The sequence below is a fragment of the Macrobrachium rosenbergii genome, chromosome 9, assembly GCF_040412425.1.
Source record: "Macrobrachium rosenbergii isolate ZJJX-2024 chromosome 9, ASM4041242v1, whole genome shotgun sequence".
NCBI classification, from domain to species: Eukaryota; Metazoa; Arthropoda; class Malacostraca; order Decapoda; family Palaemonidae; genus Macrobrachium; species Macrobrachium rosenbergii.
In genome coordinates, this window is record NC_089749.1 from 25795162 (window position 1) to 25820161 (window position 25000).

The 25000-nt window shown below is 36.9% G+C and overlaps 1 protein-coding gene across 4 annotated transcripts in view; it reads left to right on the forward strand.

Moving 5' to 3' along the window:
* The first annotated feature begins 6662 nt into the window (after positions 1-6662).
* GlyS (glycogen [starch] synthase) overlaps positions 6663-25000 on the forward strand; it is a 119302-nt gene continuing 100964 nt past the window's right edge. For 2 of the 4 annotated variants that reach the window (XM_067108733.1, XM_067108734.1), the window contains exon 1: positions 6676-6886. In XM_067108733.1, coding sequence (XP_066964834.1) covers positions 6757-6886 — 130 coding nt within the window. In that variant the 5' untranslated portion in view covers positions 6676-6756. Of the gene's footprint in view, positions 6887-25000 lie in introns of all 4 variants that reach the window. The other 2 variants (XM_067108735.1, XM_067108736.1) reach the window with 2 other exon arrangements.

The following is a 25000-nucleotide window of genomic DNA, read 5'->3' on the forward strand; positions in this document are numbered from 1 at the left end:
GTTCATGCGACAGCGCCTGTGCAGTGGCAAGGTTAGTTTAATGCAAAAAAGCACTCTTAATTGGCGAGTGGAATAAAGATGACACTTACATGCTCAAACATAAAAGCACACGCATATATATATATATATATACACACACACACACACACACACACACACACACACACACACACACACACACACACATATATATATATATATATATATATATATATATATATATATATATATATATATGTGTGTGTGTGTGTGTGTCTTTATGTTTGTGCATACCAGTGTCATCTTTATTTTACTCGCCAATTAAGAGTGCTGTTTCTTGCATTAAACTAACCACGCCACTGCACAAGCGCTTGCGCACGAACAAGCCGTTATTCCAGTTACGAATTAATGACACTAATATGAATAATATGGAGATTCGTCCTTAGCCATTTATTAATGTCTGCTCCTACAAGGTCAGCAAAATCTAACAACAACAACTACAATATTCCAAATATCCTGGATTGCTGAAAGATAAACAAAGGTGTGTATATTACAGCTGTATATTCTGACAGATGACGAAAACTGCCCTTGTTGTCCAACTTCTTTAACTGCTACTTACTCCAATTTTGACCTCTAATGTAAGATTATATTATTTTGGCATCACAGGGACGCTGACCTCTTTTTGCCAGAGCAAATCCTTCGGGCGAGATATATAATAATAATAATAATAATAATAATAATAATAATAATAATAATAATAATATGGCAAAAGCTCCTTTTTACGGGTTTCAGTTGCGCGAAAATCCAGGAGAGATATAATAATAATAATAATAATAATAATAATAATAATAATAATAATAATAATAATAATAATAATAATAATAATAATTATAATAATAATAATAATTATAACGTTATATGTGAAGGAGGCAACTTATCAGCACAACCACTTGCTCAGGGGGCACTCCATATTTTGGAATGAAAGTGCAGAGATGCATTCATTTTAACAGAATGGATCAAAAGAAACAAGATTCTTCTATATTTTGAAGACACTACATATTCATATACATATATACATACATATATATACTGTATGTATGTCTATATATATATATATATATATATATATATATATATATATATATATATATATATATATATATATATATATATATATATATTACAATGTATGTACAGTATGTGTAAACCCATCACAATTTTATTCTGTAGGAATAGCAGTTACTTATTCGACGCTGTCTACATCTACCGATAAACTGTGCAATACTCTCCTATAACTTTTCCTTTTTCGAATTTCATTATTTTCCTGGTCTAGATATAAGTATTCAGTCGTTTGTTGAGTTAGGTTTTTGCATAACGAAAGGCGCCCATGTCTTTGAGCAACGTAGATCGTTAGAGAAGCTTCTTATCTGTGGAGCGTTGGAGGGTCTTTCGTTTCTGCATTTTATAACTTTTATATTTTATATTTTTACTTTCCTTTGTTTATTTGCTAGTTTCTTCCACATTTGTTATGTATTCAAAAAATGTTTTACAATGTGATTAAGTATTTATCATATTTTCTGAATTCTTCATTTTTAAATTTCTGATTTAAGAAATGTTGCCTTTTACAAATATTCTACCCACAGATAAGACCACCTGGGATGGTCCGCTGGTATGTATATATATATATATATGTATATATATATATATATATATATATATATATATATATATATATATATATATATATATATATATATATATATATATATATATATATACACACCATCGGACCATCCCAGGTGGTCTTATCTGTGGTAGAATATTTAAGAAAAGCAACATTTCTAAAATCTGAAATTTAAAAATGAAGAATTCAGAAAGTATGATAAATACTTAATCATATTTTGTGTACACAATTTTTCGAATACATTACAAATATGCAAATGGAGAGAGAACGCTTACCAAGAAATGAGAGAGAAAAGGTAGAGCAACAAAAAATGAAAGAGAAACAAGAAAACTGCAAAAAAATTAAGCTTGTCAAACTGTCATCTAACACTTTTGCATTGGTGACGGATTATACGAATCCCTCTGTACTGCATTCGTTTAGCATTGTTCTGAGGTCGAGGCCAACGGGATGGGCAATCAGTTTAAAATGGAGAAATAATACTTCTGTGATTAAACATCTGGATACTAATTGAAATGTTTTCACCAAAATAGTTTTCATTTGAAATTATTCCTTTTTTTATTATTATTATATTTCAGGCGATGCAACCTATTCACATGGAACAAGCACGCACACAGGAGCCATTGACGTGAAATTCAAGCTTCCAAAGAATGTTTGTTTCAACCTCCCAACGCAGACCCCACACTGCAGCAGTAACTGATCATGATACAGAGCCAGAGATTTTTCGTCGACCTGAGGGAGACGCGAATCCGCGACATCTGAATGGCATTCCACGACACTGACCAATATACCAAGGCAACAATTGTTACCACATTCATTTCAGCATCTTTCTTTATGTCCGCTGGATTTGAGCAATCTTCTTTTATTTGATTTTGTCGGGTTAAAGCGTGAGTAAGACTTGGGTTGTTTTGATTGGTGTGATTCGCTCTGTAGACTGAACCAGCGTTCATGCCGTGTGTTCCCCTTTCTCTTTCACTCTCTCTCTCTCTCTCTCTCTCTCTCTCTCTCTCTCTCTCTCTCTCTCACACACACACACACACACAAGCACGCACAGACACGCAAACACAAACAATTAGTCACATACTCTCATATGTACACACACACACACACACATATATATATATATATATATATATATATATATATATATATATATATGTATGCATATATGTATGATATATATATATATATTATATATATATATATATATATATATATATATATATATATATATATATATATATATATATATATATATTGTGAGGTTCACGAAATGTCAGAAGTGAAAGACAGATTATTTATTATTCTCGACAGGTGTTTACAATGCGGAAAGCGGACGGAAGGGTAGCGGGCGACCTGAGGGCCCCTGCTGCGTCCATACAGAAGTTGTGTTTGTTAACAGGCATAAAAAGACATATATAATGCGTTACAGAACATGTAAAAGGCAGATATATATATCGGCGGACAGGCCGTACAATGATGCATACAATGAGATGCATAAAGAATCTGAAATAATAACAAGTAACATATACGACGTGATTAATGTACATATGAAGAGCGAAATACAAGAATAGAGAGACGATTTGACGCCCTTACAATATATATACAGTATATGTGTGTGTGTGTGTGTGTGTGTGTACAGATGAGAATGTGTAACTAATTGTTTGTGTTTGTGTGTGTATGTGTGTGTGAGAGAGAGAGACAGTCTACAGGGGGAATCACACCAAGCAAAACAAACCAAATCTTACTGACGCTTTCACCCAACAAAATCAGCTAAAAGAAGAATGGCCAAGTGTAGCGGACATAAAGAAAGATGCTGAGACGAATGTGGTAACAATTGTTGCCTTGGTTTTCTCTGAAGCCCCCAGCTGCTTGGGAAAAACGCTCAGTAGCTTAAAATAGTCTGTTAATACAATTTTTCCTTTGAAAGATGACAGTCTGAATTACCCAATGTTTATCTTTATCACGTTCGTGACCGTCTATGCCAGACTTCTTATCGTCTTTCGGTACATAACATTGCAAGGACGTCGCCATTATAGCCAAGTAGCTCAAATAAATAAGCTATCATGCTCGAGGTACCACCTTCATCTAACCATCTGGATACACTGGATGCTTAAGATTCCAAAGAACTCATGCTAGAAATGCTTTCCGTCACCAATGAATTCTCCTGAATGTTGTCCTTATCCATAGTTCCTCTTTGGGCGAGTCGACAGAGTTGTGGGCTAGCACTCGCTAGGCCCGAGTTCGAGTCTCCGGCCGGCTGATGAAGAATTAGAGGAATTTGTTTCTGGTGATAGAAATTCATTTCTCGCTGTAATGTGGGTCTGATTCCACAATAAGCTGTAGGTCCCGTTGCTAAGTAACCAATTGGTTCTTAGCCACGTAAAATAAGTCTAATCCTTTGGGCCAGCCCTAGGTGAGCTGTTAATCAGCTCAGTGGTCTGGTAAAACTAAGGCATACTTAACTTTGTCCTTATCCAGGTTTCCCTTGGTCTCCTACGATCTCTGCTCTTTGGGAAACCTTGCCACAGGCTGCCACAGCGAGTTTGAAGCTTCGGGTTTTGGTTTTATTTGTCTTCCAAATTCATTCATTCATTTATTTTGTATATCCGAAGTGCTTGAAGTTTTAATCCACTATTATTCCGTATTTCATAATAATAATAATAATAATAATAATAATAATAATAATAATAATAATAATAATAATAATAATAATAATAATAATAATTTGTTGAATATGATGGCAGCCTTGGTTGCATTAATCTTGTAGACTATTCGTTCAACTCTTCTAATTAGTCTTTTTTTCTTCTCCAGTAACAGAATTAAGTAAAATGCCAAAGTTTATTGCAGGGGTTTTATTTATAAAAATATTTTTATAAATAAAACCCCTGCAATAAACTTTGGCATTTTACTTCACTCTGTTACTGAAGAAGAAAAAACACTAATTAGAAGAGTTGAACGAATAGTCTACAAGATTAATGCAACCAAGGCTGCCATCATATTCAACAAAAATAATAATAATAATAATAATAATAATAATAATAATAATAATAATAATAATGATGATGATGATGATGATGATGATGATGGATAAGCAAATCCACAGTTATGTATGTGTACAAATATATTCAGAAATAAAGTTAAAGAGGGAGCTTTGAGAATCTGTACAGATTCTCGAAATCTCTCTCTTTAGCTTTATTTCTACATATATTTGTACACATACATAACTGTGGATTTGTTTCTACAAAGTTAAGTATATCTTAGTTTTACCAGACCACTGAGCTGATTAACAGCTCTCATAGGGCTGGCCCGAAGGATTAGACTTATTATTTTAAGACGCATGCTACTATGTGTTTTTTTAATAATAATAATAATAATAATAATAATAATAATAATAATAATAATAATAATAATAATAATAATAATAATTTTTCATCTAGAGACTATATCCCAATATAGAATTCAGGTACAGTGCAATTTGTTAAAAAGAAGAGAGAATGGCAACTCTCAATAATAATAATAATAATAATAATAATAATAATAATAATAATAATAATAATAATTTTCTGTGTTATACATAAAAGCGGCAGCGAATGGTCTGCCAAGTGAATAAATGATAGCCTAGCTTCAAACATGCAATGAAAAACTAGTAGTAATGTCTGCTTGCAGGTCTATGGGCTACCTTGTCTGCCTGCAAGTTACTGATAATTTCGTTTAACTAGTCATTTTATTTTCTTGTGAACATTTGGTTTCATCTGTCTATATCTATTTTATAAGGGAGTTTCTATCATTATGCATCTCTCATTCCCCAAGTGTGTGTGTGTGTGTGTGTGGTACAAGCGTTCAATTAGAATTCGTGTCCGCAACTGACAGTTTATTAGATTTAGAATGGTCTTCCTCCGGAGACCTTATAAGGTCTATGCTTCCATTAAATACAAGTAGTGGATCAGCTAACATCTCTTGTTCTGCTGAGATATCGATTGATTCCTACACCCAAGCAGAAACTAATGTATAAAAATAAACTGTACACAGGAAATGACGCAGGATGATAACATAAATTACTAAAAAAAAAAAACAAAAAAAAAAACAAGAAAGTGAGGTCCGAGTACTTATCCTTAATAAGAGCAAATCGTACGAAATGCAATTGCATGCAAAGGAGACATAACTGCGTCATTTGGTACGTGAAGTACCACACGTGCATCGCTCATGCACGTTATCAATTTTTTTTCGATAATCTTATCGGCATTATAGATAACGTCCGATAAACGTGCTACTGATAAACGTTTGCTTGGTACCCGGCGCTGGGAACAAAAGTACCTTGCTTTTGCAATGGCTGTGCGAGGTCAGGAAAAAACGTTATGCGTACCGTTATGTGCTGATATCGCCTGCATAGTGGAAAAAGGACATGTTATCAAACGAGATTTTCTTGCCAGTAACCGTACATTTTCGTTGACTGAATAGAATCAGGTTTCTTAAGAAATTGCAGCGGTAATCAATGACATTTGCACTGTAGATTATATTATCTATTAATAACATGTACTAAACACTCCTGTATGGTATTACGTGTTACTACTGGATATGGCATCATCGTGTTACGTCACTGTTAGATGATTGCGGAGATGATATAAAATCAACGAAATGACAGCACTTGGCGTGATAATGAAAATAATAAAGCTGTCTGCACTCGCAATTATACAGTTTCCAAATCGTCTTTCATTGATTTCGGGAAGCGTTTTGCTTTATCGAAGGAGTAAAATTGCCTTCCCTAAGACGTCCGATAAGACTCCCAAGGTCAAACGCTTACAGGATGATTTACTTTAGTTTGGGCTCTCTTATCGTCATTATGACTTTCATTCACTGACCGCTGAGTTAGGGTGAACATACTAGCTCAATACTTGGAAAAGTTGATAAAAAAATGGCATTTTAAAGTAAACCTTCTAAAAATAACTCTTATTCTTCTGGCGGCTGTTGGCAATCCATCTGCCGAGAGCACAGTTACGGACACAACCGCCAGATGCCTCTCTCCCGAGATAGTGTGCCGGCAGCTAACGTTGAAAGTGGGTGTGTGCTGCTTTGCAAAGGCATAACTGAAAATCATGTCTCGTGTTTCGAAGAGGTTTTATCGTGTTGACAGCATTCGTAACTTAGAACTTCTAGATCGAGGAGAGACTGCAGCGCAGGAGAATCGATGGGTTTTTGAAGTGAGCCATGAGGCAGCAAACAAAGGTAAAATAAACCAAGGTTAAGTTGTTTTTCCCCTATCTTAGAGTAGTGGAAGAGAAAATTATCTTGTAGTCTGTCGTCAAACAGGTGTATGGAAAAGGATGGTGGTTGACTTATTTCATGGTCGTGATTTTACGGGAAGGGGGAAGAGGGTAAGAACTTGTTTTGTACTTTTGTTCTTATGTCTTCCGCTCCTTGATCAAATTATTCGCAGATGTTTACGGTAAGCGGTGCGAGTAGCAGTAGATGGTAGGAGTACTGTCCTTGAATTTAGGCTAAAACTTCATTGATAAATTTGCTTGTTGGAGTTATCCTTATCTCTTGGAGGTGTCTCCATTACAGATTACGTCCAACTTATAAGTGATGCAGGTTATTACAGGCATGACGATCAACCTCTTTTATTGTTAATTCAAATGCAGTAAAAGCGAGATTGTAGAACACGCTATTTACGAGAGCACCGTTCCCTCAGGGCCTCCACCGTGACCCACCTCAAAATGGAACATCAACCTCCTAAAGGTTCCTCCCCTCTTGATTTGCATCCGTACATACTGGTAGTGAATGGATATAGGAAGGGCGTGCGAACGGGGGCGACGTTTTGGGCTTTTACCTCTGCCCCGTTTGGTTAGATTTACAAAAATAAGCAATATTAAAATTAATTTGTAAGTTTACTAAAAAAAAAATTAGTTATTTTTAAAAAAGCGAATTGCCCTTTAAGTTAACCAGGACTACCGTATTTTGTCACCACGGAACAGGTTTTTATTTTCAAAACTATCCATTAGAAAATCCTGCAAACGTTTCTAGAGTGTGTGTGTGTGTGTGTGTGTGTGTGTGTGTGTGTGTGTGTGTGTGTGTGTGTGTGTGTGTGTGTGTGTGTGTGGGTTATATATGTACACACACATATATATATGTGTGTGTGTGTGAAGAATAGGAATCACTGTTACTTCCCATTTTTAATTTAGTTGTCTTGTGTACGTGATATTTTCTATTGATACAAGTCAAGGCTAGTTAACGCCTATAAGCATACCAATAATTCCCTAGACAGGGGTTGTTAGTTAACAAACATTTTTGCATTTATTTGCTGATGACTATGTGAAGAGTGGTCTGATTTATTGGAGCCGATATATCCTTGTTCAGAATATTGCACGATAATAGCATTGTTAATATGAGAATATGAGTCATGGTTTTCCTGCGTTCTTTCCATCATTATACAGTGTATGTATATATATATATATATATATATATATATATATATATATATATATATATATAAACCGTATAACAAATGGTGTGTTTTAGCCAAGTTTATATTAGTATTCGTTCATTGTAGTCATTTGTGTAACTTATTTCGTTGAGTTTGATTTTTCTGAAACTGCAGTTTGTATTTATGGACATACCGTAAATTGCCAAGTTGACCATATTAGTCATGGAATGGGACGGCTCAGAACAATCCAGGTTTTCCTGCGACGACCTCTGTTGACTGACTTTTTTGTAATTATGTTAAGTGTCATTGATGTGGGCAGCTTAATTAACGGTTTCCGTCGTGGCTTTAACCATTTCCACCGCATTTATTTATGTTACCAGTAATAGTGAGGGTTATTAGAACTCCTCGTAATGTATCGGTCGATTGCTCAGGTTTTTTTTATCAGTATATCTCGTGTTGAGTTCTAATCCAACCTCGGACGATTTCCATTTAGTTTACGTAATACAGTTGTAGCTCATATAGACTCTGTTTTTTCTCGCAGGCTTCGTCCAGAAATAATTGACATATTCGGGTGGTTTAAAGGTAAATATGGGTAAAGCAAGGTTATGGTTCCAGCAAGCAGGGAAGGGAGAGGTTATTTGTGCAAGGTAGAAGAGGCCTAGATTTAAAACAGACTAAGGGTTTACATTAGGCCAGGAGGGAGGATGTGAAGCTGAAGTTGAAAATAGGATAAAAACAGCTTGTTGGAAACTGAGTTGGTAAATAAAATCACCAGATAAACCGAAAATAAAGGTATATTACACTGTAGTGAGATCAGTGATTATGTACGGTTCAGAAACGGGCATGAAGAAGGAAGAAGCAACAGAAGCAGGAGCGAATAGAAATGAGGATGCTCAGCCGGATTTTGAGGGTTTCGCTGCACGAGAGGCCGGGAAATGAAGAAAGTAGGATTGGCCGGCTGGTAAAGATTTCTGATGCGAGATTGAGATGGTATGGACATATGGTAAGGCTGAGTGAATAAGATGGAGTGAAGAGGGTTTGGTACTTGGATGGTACCTAGTAGGGGTCAAAGGTCAAGAAGGAAGCATAGGTTTAGATAAAATGATAAAGCGAACGGAGGATTTGGTGACGGGTTTAAGGGAGGGAGGTGCTCTCGATAGGAGTAGTTGGAGAACACGCATCAAGGCAGCCAGTGTCTTAGAATAGGATAGTGTTGAGGATGAAGAAGAATTGACATTTTTAAAGCTACACGATTAAAATTTTCAGCCCGAAGTGACAATGATGGGAGAACGCAATTAGAAATTTTCGTACGTCACTGCTGTAAGTCCACGTAGGCCTACAGTATATATAGGCACACAAACACGCATATATATATATATATATATATATATATATATATATATATATATATATATATGAATATAGTGATTGTTTGGATTAACTCAAGTGAATTTGAACCAAAACCAGGGTGTTTTGTATCCCGTCAATTGATTAGCATTATTGTATAAACTGTTCCTATTAATAATAGCTTGAATAGTTCTTATTTTTGTTTCTTATAATTATTTTGTTGTAACTGTAAATAACTTTGTATTTATTTATTTATATATTTATATTTTTATTCATTTATTTATGGATTGCCAGTATTCATACACAAGATCGTGACACAGACCGAAGCCATACACGGACGAGCAGAGTGCTTGGCCTTGATTCCCTCTCTCCATGAGATTCTGCTTCTCATCGTCGATGCATATATATATATATATATATATATATATATATATATATATATATATATATATATATATATATATATATATATATATATATTAGAACGACCAGGCCCTGTAACAGCAAGCTATCTTTCTGTTAAATAAGTAAATAAATGCAAAGTTATTTACAGTTACAACAAAATAATTACAGAAAACAAAAATATGAACTATTCAAGCTATTATTAATAGGAACAGTTTATACAATAAACCGGTTTTGGTTTTGGATCAAATTCACTTGAGGAGCTAACCCAAACAATCGCTATATATATATATATATATATATATATATATATATATATATATATATATATATATGTGTGTGGGAGAGAGAGAGAGAGAGAGAGAGAGAGAGAGAGAGAGAGAGAGAGAGAGAGAGAGATCTTATAATTGGTTTCAGCCAAGTTACCACGTCAAGGTCCTCGGGTTTTTAGTTATTATCGGATTCTCTCTCTCTCTCTCTCTCTCTCTCTCTCTCTCTCTCTCTCTCTCTCTCTCTCTCTCTGGCTTCAGCCTACTGCAGTTAACTGAATACCAAGCACGCCAATTAGGCAGTCACCTAATACACTTATGAGGTCACATCGTAACGGAAGTGGAGAGTTGGGTTGGGTCTAACCTGTTATTTGTACAGGACTGCGTCCAACTCATCTTGAAGAACCTAACTGATCATGGAACGTTTACAACCGCGAGGCTTTGCAGACATGTACAATGACATGAAGAAATGACGAATGTAGATTCATGTTTTAATGAATACAGCATAAGGAATATTATTTCAGGTTGACCTCGTAACCTTGAAAGCCTGCCATAGGTACCAGTTTGTAGCATGTGTTTGATATCTTCATTAATATTTGTTTTGCTAAGATGTTTCAGCTAGTAATGCAGTTTTTCGTCGATGGCTGTTGTTGTCACTCACTCATTATCCGTTTACATATGATTCATCCCGTAGGGGGGAGGGGTAGTTCCGTCAGTGCATCTCATGCGGTGCACTGTAGTCATTACTTAAGGTTCTTTGCAGCGTCCATTTGACCCCCAGCTGCAACCCCTTTCATTCCTTGTACTGTGCCTCCATTCATATTTTCTTCCATCTTACTTTCCACCCTCTCTTAACAATTGACTCATAGTGCAACCGCAAGATTTTCCTCCTGTTACACCTTTCAAACCTTTTTACTCTCAAGATCCGTTTCAGCGTTGAATGACCTTAGAGGTCCCAGTGCTTGACCATTGGCCTCAGTTCTGTATTCTATATATGCTCTCTGCATATGATTCACATCTGAAATATTTCAAATTTTAATTGAAGTAATAATTGTCATTCGAAAATTTTTTAACGCTAAAATTCTCAAGTTTAAAATCAGTCGTTTACATATTGACACGAAGGAATCCTGAGTCCTTTATCTTATTACGTACACGGAGGTCGTGTGAAAGATATGTTATTTTAAGTAAATTGATTTTATATTAATGTATTCTGCCCAGTGCACTTTGCTCATCATTTTACAAGGTGCACTGGTCGTTACGTTGTAATTGTGTGGTAATTAATGAAACTCTGTGGTCACTCGTTCTGTGTTTCCTTAGTGCTTGGCTCTTTAGTTTGCTCCATGTGTCTATCTTCCTGACAGTGACATGCCTCTTAAATGTCTTCATTTTTAGCTTATGTAACCCCCCCCCTCTCTCTCTCTCTCTCTCTCTCTCTCTCTCTCTCTCTCTCTCTCTCTCTCTCTCTCTCTCTCTCTCTCTCTCTCTCTCTTTGTATATGTGGTCATCAACAGAATATGTTGTTTTGTCATGATTTAACGGTTAATTTTTTCGTCTGTCATGGCTTGTAAAAGAAAGTTCAAGTTATGAAAGCAATAAAAACGATATAACTTTGAAATAATATCAGTATCTTTGAGAGGTGATGATTTGAATTTTTTTAGTTATTCGTGGTTACCACACACACGCACACACACAAACATATACTGTATACAGTATATAGTATATATATATATATATATATATATATATATATATATATATTTTTTTTTTTTTTTTTTTTTTTGTATGTATATTTGTTATATAATGTGTAAAAACAGATAGGGGTTGAGTTCATGTCAGTTAGTCTCATTCTTGAACAATAAGTCATTTTCATAACAAGTGTGCGTAATAGAAAATAAAATATAGTGATATACATATAATATATATATGCATATACCCAGTATATATTTGTATTTATATCTATATATATATTTATATAATGTACCCAGCCATGACTAGGGTACTTTCGTTCAATTCGATATTTTCATATGGTAAGAAACCAAATATGACGGGAAACCGGAACATTTGAAATGCCCAGCAACAACGTCTAGCACAGAGGTTTTCAACCTTTTTCATACGGCGACCCCTTTTGAGCAACTCAATATGACCGACGACCTCCTTTGAAATTTTGATTAAAAAATATCTAGGGTTACCATATTTTCATCATCCAAAGACAGTACAAAAAGAATCTATATTCACTATGACGGGTCCCAAACCTATCTAAACGTTTTTATTTATTCCTCCTTTCAAATCTGTTAGACATTTTTTCCTCTGACGGGCCACAAGTTTGTCTGAAAACGAGATTTTTTTTTTGCTATTCATTTCTACTTCCAAATTTGTTAGGGCTTTTTGCTCTGACGGGTCCAAAGTCTATCGGCAAACACGATTTTTCGCTGTTAATTCGCCGTCTGCACGCGTTCCCACTGAACATTGGAACATTGTTGGGTGACTGACTGCTTGTTCTGAACATTCTGGGACATTTTTCTGACTGACCGGGACGCCCAGGACAAGGCCTCAAATCCGGGACGAGTCCCGGCCAAACCGAGACGTATGGTAACCCTAATCATACGTAATGTCTTAGTGCAAAAATAGCACTGCGCCATAATAGATTTGTAACTTGCATTAGAAAGATATTATAACTATTTCTGTTAAATGTTGAATTATAGACTGTTTTGGCTTGATGATCAGGTGTTGCTTCGTGCCACCCCCAGGTTGAAAACCTCAGGTCTAGCAGTTTATCCTCGTAGCGACAACCCACGTCGCGAATGTCAGGATCCTCACGGCACCAGTAGCTACTGGATTTGTACAATGCCGAATGTTACTAGCCAGCGCATTTGTTAGTAGGCCTCTTGTGCTAAAGGCGAATACGAGTGCCGATTTTTCAGTGCTCGGGAGATCAATATGTGTTTCGAGACAGTGTGGCACTGGTCGAGGACACTCGTATTGGGTGTGCTTGCAGTGTGCTTGTGCCTGACCTGTGATGGCTGGTTGGTGTTTTGGGGGGAGGGTGGGAGGAAGGCTAGGAGGGGCAGTAAGTGGAAGTTGTGACTTTGGGTCCGTCCTTGACTTGACCTGTGAAGGTTTATGGGGAAAGTGGAGAGTCGGGCGGAGGTGTCATTTCCATAATAAATGGGGATAAGGTATAGGGCAAAGTATAAGCAGGGATTAGGAGAACCACTATGGGTATCTTCAATAATTATTCATTGTGTAACTGGCTAAGGATGAATGTAAACGGGATGCAGTTAACAGTGATGAAAATTGTGAAATCATGCGAGGGTAAATAGCTATAATGGAAGGAAACATACGGACAGACGTGTGCATTACTTCTTGTGTTTTTAGTTACACGTCGGCGGAAGCTGAGAGCAAGTTTTGGTGGTATGTGGAACCAGCAGGGGAGAGTCTGGGTACGTTTTGAGCAGGAGACTCTTCGTCCTGGATGACTTGGAATTGTCTCAGAATATAGTCTGGATATTGACGTCTCTCAATCTAGTAAATATGTATTTACCACTTCCCATTCAGCCAGATTAGTCTGAGATGTCTTTTGCAAACTTACGTATTTATAAAGAGTCTGGGAAATCATTGTCATGATACATGAGATTTAGAAAGTATGTGAGAGAGAGAGAGAGAGAGAGAGAGAGAGAGAGAGAGAGAGAGAGAGAGAGAGAGAGAGAGAGAGATTCTTGCCAACGAGTACCAAAAACTTATCTAATTGGAAGAGAAGTCAGTGTGGCGAATTAAGATCTCTTTTTCCATTCCTTCAGTTGATGCAACAACAAAATTTCTTTGCGTTGAGGACCACTTTCGCCACAACTTGAAAGGCTTCTGTTTTTGCGTTCTTCAGTCTAAAGGTGGAATTTTTTTTTACCAAAAGAGTCGAGACTGTGCGTAAGATTTCGCGAGATGCGTGTACTCTTTTCTAGTCCATGCTTATCTGAACCAAGGTGGTTTAATCACCCGATTCCACCTCCTTGGTCTGAACTGTAGTACACCAGCTCAGCTGTGTGACAATGTCAAGTGCGGCATTGGTAGCAAATGGTGCAGCTACACATGTTGTCATGCTAGGTATTACTGAAGACTTATTTGTGTTGTTTCCGACCTGACTGGTTACAGGGTACCTCCTACACACTTGTATTTGGGTTCCAAACGTTACGCGCAGTCAAAAGCTCACCCCCCACCCCCCTGTCTGCCTGTCGGTGTCGCCCGAGCGCGCACGTAGAACACCCACGCACTTATGTATGTTTGTGTATATGTATATAAATATGTGTATGTATATATATAATATATATGTATACATATATATATATATATATATATATATATATATATATATATATATATATATATATACAGTATATAGTATATACGAGTATATATATTAAAATAAAACTTATAACAGATGTCTGTGGTACATTGGTGATGAAGCGACAAGTACCGGTAAAAGCATAATTTATGCTTTGTATATATGATAAATATTAAAGAAAATCTCCAGGTGACCGTAGCCTCCCCATATAGGTTTTCTGTCAGATCAGGATAACTTTGAGCGTTGTGACCACCTCGGTTGCAGGTCAACAGTTCATTGGTGGAAGTTTACCACAATCAGTGGCTCAGTTTGTTCGTTTTGTAAACTTGTTGCTATTGGTTGTTTACGCATAGTGTTATTTGTTATGCAAATATCTTTTCCTACATTATTCTATCCTGATGTCATGTTTTGTTCATTTTAGGTGGCAGGTTGTTCTATATAACATCAGAATCCCAGGTTCATTTAACCCTTACGGGGGTAGTGCTATCAGTGCACCTCATTATGTGCACTGTAAGCATTGCTTAAGGTTCTTAGTAGCGTCCCTTCGGCCCCTAGCTGCAACCCCTTCATTCCTTTTACTGTACCTCTGTTCTTATTCCCTTTCTTCCACCTTACTTTCCACCCTCTCCTAACAAGTGATTCATAGTGCAACTGCCAGGTTTTCCTTTAGTTATACCTTTCAAACCTTTTTGCTCTCAATCTCCTTTAGAACGCTGAATGACCTCATAGGTCCCAGAGCTTGGCCTTTGGCCTAAATGCTATACTCCAATATTCCTGGTTCATGTAATGATTCATAAATTGAACGGTATTTGCCAATATTCATTTGATGTCCCTTACCAAATTTCTCTGGCAAACTTGAAAGGATTGGAGCCGTCAGATACCGTTTACAAGTGTACTTGGTCGCTTCATGCAGAGGATTCACTGAAAATACTGCGATTCTGAACGACAGCAGATATGACTTTAGGGTTTTAACTTTATTTTAGAGACCTCTCTTGTTTGGTTGCACCTGCTCAGGGATACAATACATCGCTTTCCGCAAGCTTTTCTTTAATTGATCGATTGATAATGGATTCCTTTCGGGTCTGTGAAGTCGTTGTCTTCATCAAAAGGTCTCAAAAGTTCATTTTCGATCACAGTACAAAGTGATTGATGAGACACTCTCTCTCTCTCTCTCTCTCTCTCTCTCTCTCTCTCTCTCTCTCTCTCTCTCTCTCTCATATATATATATATATATATATATATATATATATATATACTGTATATATATATATAATATATATATATATAATATATAATATATATATATATATATATATATATATATATATATATATATATATATATATATATATATATATATATATATATATATATATATATATATATATATATATATATATATATATATATATATATATATATATATATATATATATATATATATATAGAGAGAGAGAGAGAGAGAGAGAGAGAGAGAGAGAGAGAGAGAGAGAGAGAAAGTTATTTGGTTGTAGTACGGTATGTACTACCGGGTGTTTCAAAATTAGAGCCCCCCTCCCCCTCCACAGAACGAATAGAAAGTTATGAAGTTTTCTGCTATAGCCCATCTCCAAGTACATTATTTTAAGTTTCTATTAAGCCGTTTTTCATTTTACCTTGTATTTCTGGACTGAGTGACGGAGTTAGATACAGCCATGGCTAACGACTCGGAGGAAATCAGATGGATTGACCGAATCTGGGCTATAACCTTCAGAGAGGCCAGGGATGCTGGCGCATCCTTCATTTCACGTTCCTGGATAGCTAAATACATTAAAAGAGATGAATCCTTTGTTAAAAGAAACTGGAACAAAAATCCATATGACTGTCATCGCAAAAAGAGTGAGAATCTTGGAAGGCCTGAAGTCCTTTCTCAGGAGTCAAAAGACATCATAGCTGAGGCAGTGGGTAGACCAAGAAAGTCTTTACGTAAATTGGCGCTTGAACTAGAAACAAAAAGGGGAAGAAGAGAAGTTATAGTGCTGTATATCGTGAGTTGAAAAAATCTGGTATCAAGCCATTTCATGTTATCAGCAAGCCCAAGACCGTGCATGGTTTTGTGGTTCATTTCTTAAAGATTGGGATGAAGCTGACTTTCTTCATGTTGCTGCATCAGATGAATTCTTCATTTACACAGTCAGGAAGCCAAATCATAAAAATTACTTGATTTGGGCTGCAAAGTTGGATGATATCAGCGATGACGTGCACTATCGCCAAGTTGTGAAATTTCCTGAATGTTTGGGAATTTTTCTCTGTTTCACAGCCAAACGGTTAATGTGGATCATCAAAGAAAAAGGACAGTCACGGAATGGTGAATACCTCAGAGAAACTGTGCTTACTGGTGGAGTATTTCCTTTCCTCAAAGATCCTGAAAATGTGTTATCTGTTGAAGAAGTCAAATTTTTGCATGATAAGGCTCCATGTTTCAAGGCTCTTCAGACACAGGAGCTGCTTCGAAACAGTGGTATCGATTTCTTCTCGTCAAGTGAATTTCCAGGTAGCTCCCCTGACCCTAATGTGTGTGAAAACATTGGTAGCATCTTAAAGGATCGTGCTGAAGCGAGCACAGTGAACTATGATGGTACACCAAGCCTCGACGACCTGCGAAGAGAGGTGACCGAAGTACTCAGGGAAATGGAGTTTGAGTCTCAGCTTGTTTGCGATTTGCTGAAATCATACCCCTTAAGAATGCAGGCTGTGGTGGAGGCAGATGGAAGCCACACAAAATATTAGATACTCAGAGAGAAACTTAAATAAATTCCTGTTCTGAATTACTTTTGTTTTTGTCCATATCAATTTTAGTTTATGCTGTAGAGGTGGGGGGGGGGCTCTAATTTCGAAACACTCTGTATATGCAGCACAGGTGTTGTATGCAAGGCCCTTTAGATATATCAGAGTATATTTAAAAGACCTTGGTTGTATGTAAAGAATCTTCTGATGCTCCGTTATTGGCGAACAACAATTTATAGAAACGAGTTAAATTAGGCCAAACTGACTGTATTGTAATCTCATAGACCTTTGTCATGTGAGCAGCATTAGTGAATTCAGTGTTCCTGTTTCTAATAGAATACTTGGTATTCAGAGTTGTTGTTGAATCGGATTTAAAATGTTGTGATTTCTTGGGACCAAGATTTTGTCATCTGTTGAAAAATGAATCGTGAATGTTTTCATTGCCTACAATTTACATCATAAATGAAAGACTCCTTTTGTATGAAATGATTTACTTATCTTGTGTCATTGGTTACAAGGCGAAGAAATGAAATCCCTGTAAGTGTCAGGTTTGGAGAAGAGATTTAACGTCCTTTGCTTAATTTCTATATAATATAGTAGTTCATTTCCATAGAAGTTTAAACAATATAATTAATTACTGCAAGGGAAACATAAAATTAATGCTCTAATCTTGGTGTGAAATAGATCCGCCGCTTCCGTTGTTCAACTTTTTTGGTCTTCCACTTCGCTGAGTTGAATCTCTCTCTCTCTCTCTCTCTCTCTCTCTCTCTCTCTCTCTCTCTCTCTCTCTCTCTCTCTCTCTCTCTAAACAACCGGAGAAATGTATCAAGTCGTTTTAGTGAGGCATCTGAAACCTACCTTCCTTCAAAAGCAGACATTCAGGTTTACACTTTTGCTCGGGGAAACAAAATTGGTGTTGTTTCACAAATTTAAACCAACAAATATCTTTAGGTTCTGTTGCGAAATTACTACTGCGTGCAGATGTCAGTGAATTTTGTTGAATTTTAAGTGACAGATTATGTTATTGAACAGATATGTGGTGGAGTATGATGACTGTGTACATATGCAATCGTGAACCAAGACTAAGTAAGTGCATTCATATATATATATATATATATATATATATATATATATATATATATATATATATATATATGTATATATATAGATAAACGGCGTTCGTCAACACTTCATTAGCTTGAAAGGAAGTGGCTCTGCTGCTGTTTTCTATTTGGTATTCAATTTCTTAGTCTTTTCCATTTGAACAAATATCCCCTTACATTTGGCTCTACTGTCACATTAAAGGGGAAATGCCCAGTCATATACTATATGTATATTTTCATATACGTTTTTTTTTTACATAAACGATGGTGGAGTGGGAACAATATGTATGATGCCTACCAACTGTACACACCTATATACATACATTTGTACTTGTAAGTTGTACATATATGCATTTGCCATGTTAGTCAATAAATAATCGATGGCTTCTGCAGCAGTTAGCTTCAGGATTAATACTCTATTAATCCTGGTTAGCTAAAACCGAAAATGAGCTGCTTCACCGGAGGCAAGTGGCGATCGCTCTTGCTCTTGTAAGACGCTGGAATTAAAAAAGTTAAGTATACCTTAGTTTAACCAGACCGCTGAGCTGATCAACAGCTCTCCTAGAGAGGGCTGGCCCGAAGGATTAGACTTATTTTACGTGGCTAAGAACCAATTGGTTACCTAGCAACGGGACCTACAGCTTATTGGGGAATCCGAACCACATTATAGCGAGGGATGAATTTCTATCACCAGAAATAAATTCCTCTAATTCTTCATTGGCCGGCCGGAGAATCGAACGCAGGCCCAGCAGAGTGCTAGCCGAGAACGATATCGACCTATCCAACGAGGAACTAGACGCTGGAATTGAAAAGCAGTATTAACCCACCCTTAGTTGTAACAAAGTCAGAATATTGGCTGGGGATGAGTTTAGGTTTTGAATGAGCGTAAATGTGATTCATAAGAGATGCAGGCGAGACTTGTTTTTTGGAGAAAAGATCTCTTCGTTGGGCGAGACGGCAGAGCTGTGGACTAGCACTCGCTAGGCTCGAGTTCGAGTCTCCGACCGGCTGATGAAGAGTTAGAGGAATTTATTTTTGGTGATAGAAATTAATTTCTCGCTATAATGTGGTTCGGATTCCACAATAAGCTGTAGGTCCCGTTGCTAAGTAACTAATTGGTTCTTAGCCACGTAAAATAAGTCTAATCCCTCGGGCCAGCCCTAAGAGAGCTGTTAATCAGCTCAGTGGTCTGGTGAAACTAAGGTATACTTAGAAACTTTTGGAGAAAACACAGGAAGTTGTAACAAAGTAAAGGGACAGGTGTTCAAGATGGTAAATTGTGGAAGAGGTCTTATAATTTGGAAGTCTTGTGAGGAAGGTGGAGAGGGGGTCTGTAAAATGTGCTGGCTAGGTGGACTTACAGAAAAAATAAAAAAATGTTGGAACGGAAGCATTTTATCCGTGCAGCCGGAAAAGGGCTTTCAAGATAAAGGTGTGTGATGTAATGTGTGTAGGGACTACTTTTGTGCTTGCTGCTGGTGAGATTTCTTTGCATCCCTCTATAAAGTGACTGGTGCGGTGGAACTGCTGTCATACATTTGGCACCCAGTAATTGTCAACAAACAAACAAATCCATAAAATTATCTCTCTACCCCAAAGAAACGTCACTCTTGGTCCTTCCTGATGGATACCCCAGTCACTTGTTCAGTTAGTGGTGTAAAGGCTAGGCTAGTTGGTTCAGAAGTCACGTGAATCAGCATTTGATCATAATTCTTATTGTTATTGGTTTTTATTTTATGTGGGGTAACCCCATTTCATAGCAAATAGCGCGCTCGTAAATAGGTTTAGTTTTTGTTTTCGTGAATGCATCCAATACCTTTAACCTTGAAGGCGTGCAGATTTAACAACTACCGCACTTAGCCTTTAGTGTAAGCCATATCCATTGTTTGTTCAGAGGACATAGTTTAATTGTCAGTTGGACTCTTTTATTTTCCTAATGAGATGCGAATTCATAGATTTTCCCGCAGGTTTCTTACTGCATATGGACGTTTTAAGATGTGCACACGCTTAATTGTTAATTGTCTAGTGATTAATAGTTACCTGAACGACAAGGTTCGAAATTGCTTATCTGCCATTCTCTCTTTGAAAGTGGTCTTTCACATATTGAGCTCTTTAGTAATTCTTATATTTCTTTAAACTTTTAATAACTTACTGTTGAACAAATTCACTTGCATTCAGGTATGGTGTTCTTACTGCGTAATGCGTCGCATTCAGGTATGGTGTTCTTACTGCGTAATGCGTCAACTTAAAATCTGATCTGAAAATGTCATCACAAAATAATCGCAGTAATAGTAATACTGATGTATTAACATAAGGGTTGGAAGTCGGTCAGTTAATATGTGTGTAGAGAAACCAGAGCCATTGCTGAACTTGATTTGAAGGCCCGGGAAAAAATGTCACTGGACTGGAATTGGATCTTTCCCTGATAGTGACGGCCCGGTATGTATCCACCTTTGCGGGGTTTTTAGTACAAGCCCGTTGGGGATGACCGTAAAACCATAAACAAAAGACTGTAAATATCGTAAAGAAAATGACCCCCCAAGAAATATTAGTCCTTGATAACGACCCCCGAAAACCTTTTGGGGGTCACTATCTAGGAAAGATCCCTGGAGCTGATTGTTATTCAGGACAGATTCATTACAGAATTTACAAGAATTGCGATAATATTAGGGATTGCTTTATTTCATTTGCATGATTCTTTACAAGACTGTCATGTTTATCCTGATTGTTTCTTTGCTGTTAGCTATGTCTTCAGATATGTTTAAAGCGTAAATACAAGTACTTTTTCCCACCTTAAGTTTCATTTAAAATATATAGCTTTCTGTCATCTTGTGACATTTTGAGTATATTTGACGCTGTTGGTCGGAGGTTACATACTGCTGTCGATAACAGCAATCAGAGTGAGAGTTTGATGCTGTCTAGAATTTTCCTCTGTGATTTTAACATTAATAAATAAATGTCTTCCTTTGCTATTAGTGCTGAGTTTTTTAAAATTTAAGTCCTAATTTTGCAGTCAGGTTTAAGCTATTTGTCCTTAAAAGTCTATTACTAATACTAGTGTCATTTTTTAACCATCACGTGCATCTCATGTTATCACGTGCTTCACGTTATCACGTGCTTCACATGTTCTGAACAGGTTGCCACTTTCAAGTAGTCATGTGATTTGATATTTATTTGTGAAACACTCTTGACAGTCATTTTATCCCCTTCCGAGGTCTACATTTCTTAATTATCCTTCGTCTGTTTTCGTTCGTGCAGAATACCGTATTCGTCACTTTCTGACACTGTCAGTGGATGCCTTACGTAGCAGTGTTAGGCAAATCCTCTTGCTCCACTGCCACAATTTTGTTGGCTCTTGCGCAGGATAAGAGTGAAAGTGGCCAAGAACGCCGGTAATTATAAGCCTCGGGACTGAACGAGTTCAGCGCTTCCAAAAATTCAGTTTGTAGGCTTCCTCTATTTTTGTTGAGATATAGTGACGTGTAAGTTTCCGTCACGTTCTGTACATTGTTAAGTAAAGGCTTACACGCCGTAAGCCATATTTTTAGACTTATCAACAAAGCTTGAATACTTGTGAATAGGAAGTATTCAGTTACGCGAAGGTTTGTGTACGTGTATGCAGTTAAGTGGAAGTGAATGCCTTTCGAACCAAGAACTGGCGAGATTAAATGAGAGCAGTGGAAGGTTCGAACTGATCCCGAGGTATTTCAGTGCTTGCCCATGACAGCATACAGCCATGCTTCCCAGGGTATTTCTTAAGACGAGGGAATGAGTCTCAAGTGCCAAGAAATGCCCGGGTATGAATGCCCACCGTGTCTTACAAAGCTACGAACCATCTCGACTATTTTCCGAGTAATTACAGAGTACAGAACACGCTTTTTAGTGCCAACGGCGCCGAGATTTTATCTTTAACATTTTTTGCCATAATTGTATAGTCGAGTATTTTTTATATTGTTTAGTTATTGTTGAGGCTATTTAATGTATTTTAACCTAGCAAAAGGTATCTTTAATGAGTATGTTATCAGTGTTTAAGAATTATTATTGATAACCTCCGCTTCGCTGTAACATTCCAAGAAAGCTACCGTAAATAGTTGTCGTGAAATTTTATGCGGTCTGTCATTAATGATTGTCCAGGAATCTTGTGTTTATTTGTGCGGAAAGTCAATATTTTTCACTTCATAATTTTCTAATTTGCTCATCGATTTTCCTCGTAGTTATGTAATACAAGAGATGTTTATTATATGGATTTTATCGGTTCGTTTTGATTGACAGTCTGATTGAGAGTCCGGTGTATGATAAGACTCTGGGTACACGGGTGTGAACGTTAAGTTTCATCGTTGTAAAGGAAGTCGTGTGTGGGAAAGTAAAACGCTCGGAGGTATTGGTTGAATTGTTGACTCATGAGATAACTTGAATCAATCTACCTGATACGCCTCAAAAGCCTTAAACTGTACCGTACTGTCTTGCGTGTTTCCGGGGCCATTGTGATCAGTTGTAGATAATCTGTTAAAAGTTTATTGACCTTGCTTAATATTATTTTGATGCATTATTTTCATAGGAAACTTTCACTTCATTGCAATGAACTTGGAAGCGTGGAAAGATTCGTTGTAAACGAAGACCTTTGACCTGTCTCGGTATTTTGCTTTCAAGGAGGTAACTTGGTATTAAGGTTACCTATACAGAATTCCACATAACAAATCTCTCTCTCTCTCTCTCTCTCTCTCTCTCTCTCTCTCTCTCTCTCTCTCTCTCTCTCTCTCTCGTGAAATCATCATGATATCAGGGAAGCAAAATATTTTTACATATAAATGTATTTTCGAAAGTGATGAAGAAGTTGCTGTTCATATTCCTGCACTGTGCACTCTACTGTAGTGCGTGCTGTGCTTGTGCCTCGTGGCCTGCGTATGTATCGTAGTAAAAAGTTTTCTTGTCCAAGTTAGGCGCAAATGTTGATGGCCTTGAACACTCTGCCCAAGTCTATGAGCTTGTTTTGAACGGCTTTTCTATTGTGATAAAGTTCAGCGTCAAACCCTGTTGTGAGGAGGATGATCGTCTTTGAATGGCCTTCATCATATGAGAGGCTCGAGATTGATTGATTGATTGCAAGTTATTTGGTATCACAGCTATGAGATGCTGGAGAGGACACAAACCAGTCTTACTGTTGCCGACAACATCAGATGGTCTTCTCACCAGGGCAGTGCAGGGGCCTACATTTCACAGGAGCTTATCAGATATACAGACATTGATTGGATCATTGTTAGGCTACTGTAGATAACAATACAGATTAAAACCAGCCAGTCAGTTCGTAGGTTTTGTATTAATAATAATAATAATAATAATAATAATAATAATAATAGCGTTTCCAAAACAGTCTGGTTGAGGTTATTTCCTTTCAAGTGTAAGTTTGTTTTCTGGATCCGACAATTACCGGATGCTAATGAATAACAATAATTATTCCTCGGGTGTTGGCCTAGGCGGAAATATGCTCTTTACTTCGTGTTCTACTTCTTTTGTGTACAGGCCGACTGTACGAGCAACCTAATCCCCAAGGTAGCCCAGATCCGAATGAAACTAGAGAAAGAAGGGGGAAAGATGGGGTTAACCTGTGAAGTGCAAACAGAAATAAGTTGACGGTTCCAGAATAGGGATATTATTATTATTATTATTATTATTATTATTATTATTATTATTATTATTATTATTATTATTATTATTATTATTGGCACTAGTAGCAGTGGTAGCAGTAGCAATAGCACATAGTATTTCATTATAAATTTTCTAGCTATTGGATACTCGCTGATTTAAACTTATCAGATCAGATGTTTTAAAGTTACAGACTTTTGCTGTGTGTTTTGTTACCCTCTCCCTTCCTTGGTACTTTGGGAAGTGTGCGAGATAAATGGTGTGCCACCGGAACTTGACATGACCAGCCTTGTGCACTCAGGTTGGGCACGGGGCATCTGGGGGTTGGGGGGTTCGCCCATGGAAATGTCATTTGGAGGTGACTTAAGTAATGTAGAAGACAGTGGTGCTTAACACTCCCCTTCCCCGAACTCTATATCCTTGAAAGGAAAATGAGGACATTGTCAAGACTTTTTATGTTCTGTGACAGGAGAAGTGATGGTAGGGACAGGCACTCCCTTCACTGCGATCACTGTGTTTTTTATTATTATTATTATTATTATTATTATTATTATTATTATTATTATTATTATTATTGTAGTATAGAGGAGAAGTGATGCTAGGGACACGAACTCCCTTCACTACGATCACTATGTTTTTTATTATTATTATTATTATTATTATTATTATTATTATTATTATTATTATTATTATTATTATTATTATTGTATAGAGGAGAAGTGACGCTAGGGACACAAACTCCCTTCACTACGATCACTATGTTTTATTATTATTATTATTATTATTATTATTATTATTATTATTATTATTATTATTATTATTATTGTATAGAGGAGAAATGACCCTAGGGACAGGAACCGTCTTTCGCCACTACGAGTATTAAACGGTCCCATCCTCATCCCCCGCCTTCCTCCCCACCTTACCCATACTCCACACATCCATCGTAGTGCGTGATCTCATTCTGGGACGGATGACGCAATCTGTGTGGCCACGTGAAAACGACGATTGAAGTCTGGCACCTGCTGTTGCGCGGTGGACTTTCTTCTAACA